The 1,412-nt window shown below is 53.4% G+C and overlaps 1 protein-coding gene across 1 annotated transcript; it reads left to right on the forward strand.

Moving 5' to 3' along the window:
* The first annotated feature begins 206 nt into the window (after positions 1 to 206).
* LOC119300053 (receptor-like protein kinase FERONIA) lies at positions 207 to 1,148 on the forward strand. The gene has a single exon (XM_037577136.1). The coding sequence runs from the start codon at positions 207 to 209 to the stop codon at positions 1,146 to 1,148; it is 942 nt and encodes a 313-aa protein (XP_037433033.1).
* The last annotated feature ends 264 nt before the right edge of the window (positions 1,149 to 1,412 follow it).

Raw genomic sequence — 1,412 nt, forward strand, 5'->3', positions numbered from 1 at the left:
TGAATAGTTTGATCTTCGAGAGTATAGGTATATTCCAAAGTGCCGACCAGGCTTTTCCTTCCTCCTGGCCTGCAGATGATCCCGATCTGCCCTCTAGCCACTCCTCTCGCTGCAGTTTTGTGCTTACCAAAAATCTTACTAGTGTAAGTTTTAGTTGGGCCCCTCCCCTCTTGGGGCCCGGGGCGGTCGCCCCTTTTGCCCGGCCTATGGGCCGGCCCTGCGAGGAGATAAGGGAGGCAACCAGTAATTTCACAGAGGCGCTGGTGATCGGCGTGGGCGGCTTTGGGAAAGTGTTCTGCGGCGTCGTGGACGACGGTACCAAGACTAAAGTGGCCATCAAGCGGTGGAACCCGTCACCGGAGCAGAGCATGCACGAGGCCCAGGCGAAGATCGAGGCGCTGTCCAAGCTGCGGCACCCGCACCTTGTCTCCCTCATTGGCTTTTGTCTGTTTAAGAAGGAGATGATCCTCGTGTGCGAATACATGGAGCACGGCACGCTTCGGGAGCACCTGTACAACAACAGCGGCAAGCCGGTGCTATCATGGCGGCACCGCCTCCACATGTGCATCGGCGCCGCGCGGGGCTTGCACTACCTCCACACCGGCGGCATCATCCACCGGAACGTCAAGACCACCACCATCCTCATCGACAAGAATTGGGTCGCCAAGGTGTCGGACTTCGGCTTCCCCAAGTCCGCCCTGACCAGGGCGAGCCAAATGCACCTCAGCACCAGTCATGTCAACGGGAGCTACGGATACACTGACCCGGAGTATTTTTGTCGGGAGCAGCTCACCGACAAGTCAGACGTCTACTCCTTCGGCGTCGTGCTCTTGGAGGTGCTTATGGCAAGGACGGAGCTGAACCCGGCGCTGCCAAGTGACCAGGTCAGCCTCGCCAAATACGCGCTTGCCTGCCAGCGGAACGGCACCCTGCCGGACGCCGTCGACCCGGTGATCAAGGACGAGATCACGCCAGAATGCCTCGAGAAATTCGCCGAGACGGCCGTGAGGTGCCTCGCTGACCAAGGCATGGAGCGGCCTACCATGGGGGGCGTGTTGTCGAACCTAGAGCTGGCGATGCAGCTGCTTAATTCCATGCCGATGCAAAATAAACCACTGATACAACAAAATCATATGTTGTATGTGTAGTGGTTTTTGCACTTATTTTAGCGGATTTGCTAATTCACTTCAGGTAGCAGCTTGAAATTTTGAAATTGTGTTAGTCGATTTCTTGTGAGCTGGTTTGGGCTATTTTGATTTTGTTTGAATTTTGTTTCATTTTCTTACTTTTTAAAGGGTAATACCAATGGCATTATCTTATAAAACTTCATTATTTTAATATTGACTAGTAAAATGCCCGTGTGTTGCCACGGGAAACAACAATGAAACATTGGTTTTGAAAATTCTTGCTCA

This window comes from Triticum dicoccoides, chromosome 5A (assembly GCF_002162155.2).
Source record: "Triticum dicoccoides isolate Atlit2015 ecotype Zavitan chromosome 5A, WEW_v2.0, whole genome shotgun sequence".
NCBI classification, from domain to species: domain Eukaryota; kingdom Viridiplantae; phylum Streptophyta; class Magnoliopsida; order Poales; family Poaceae; genus Triticum; species Triticum dicoccoides.

Bases quoted from the DNA above. Each gene is read 5' to 3' on its own strand.
- LOC119300053 (XM_037577136.1), top strand. From the start codon at position 207: ATGGGCCGGCCCTGCGAGGAGATAAGGGAGGCAACCAGTAATTTCACA.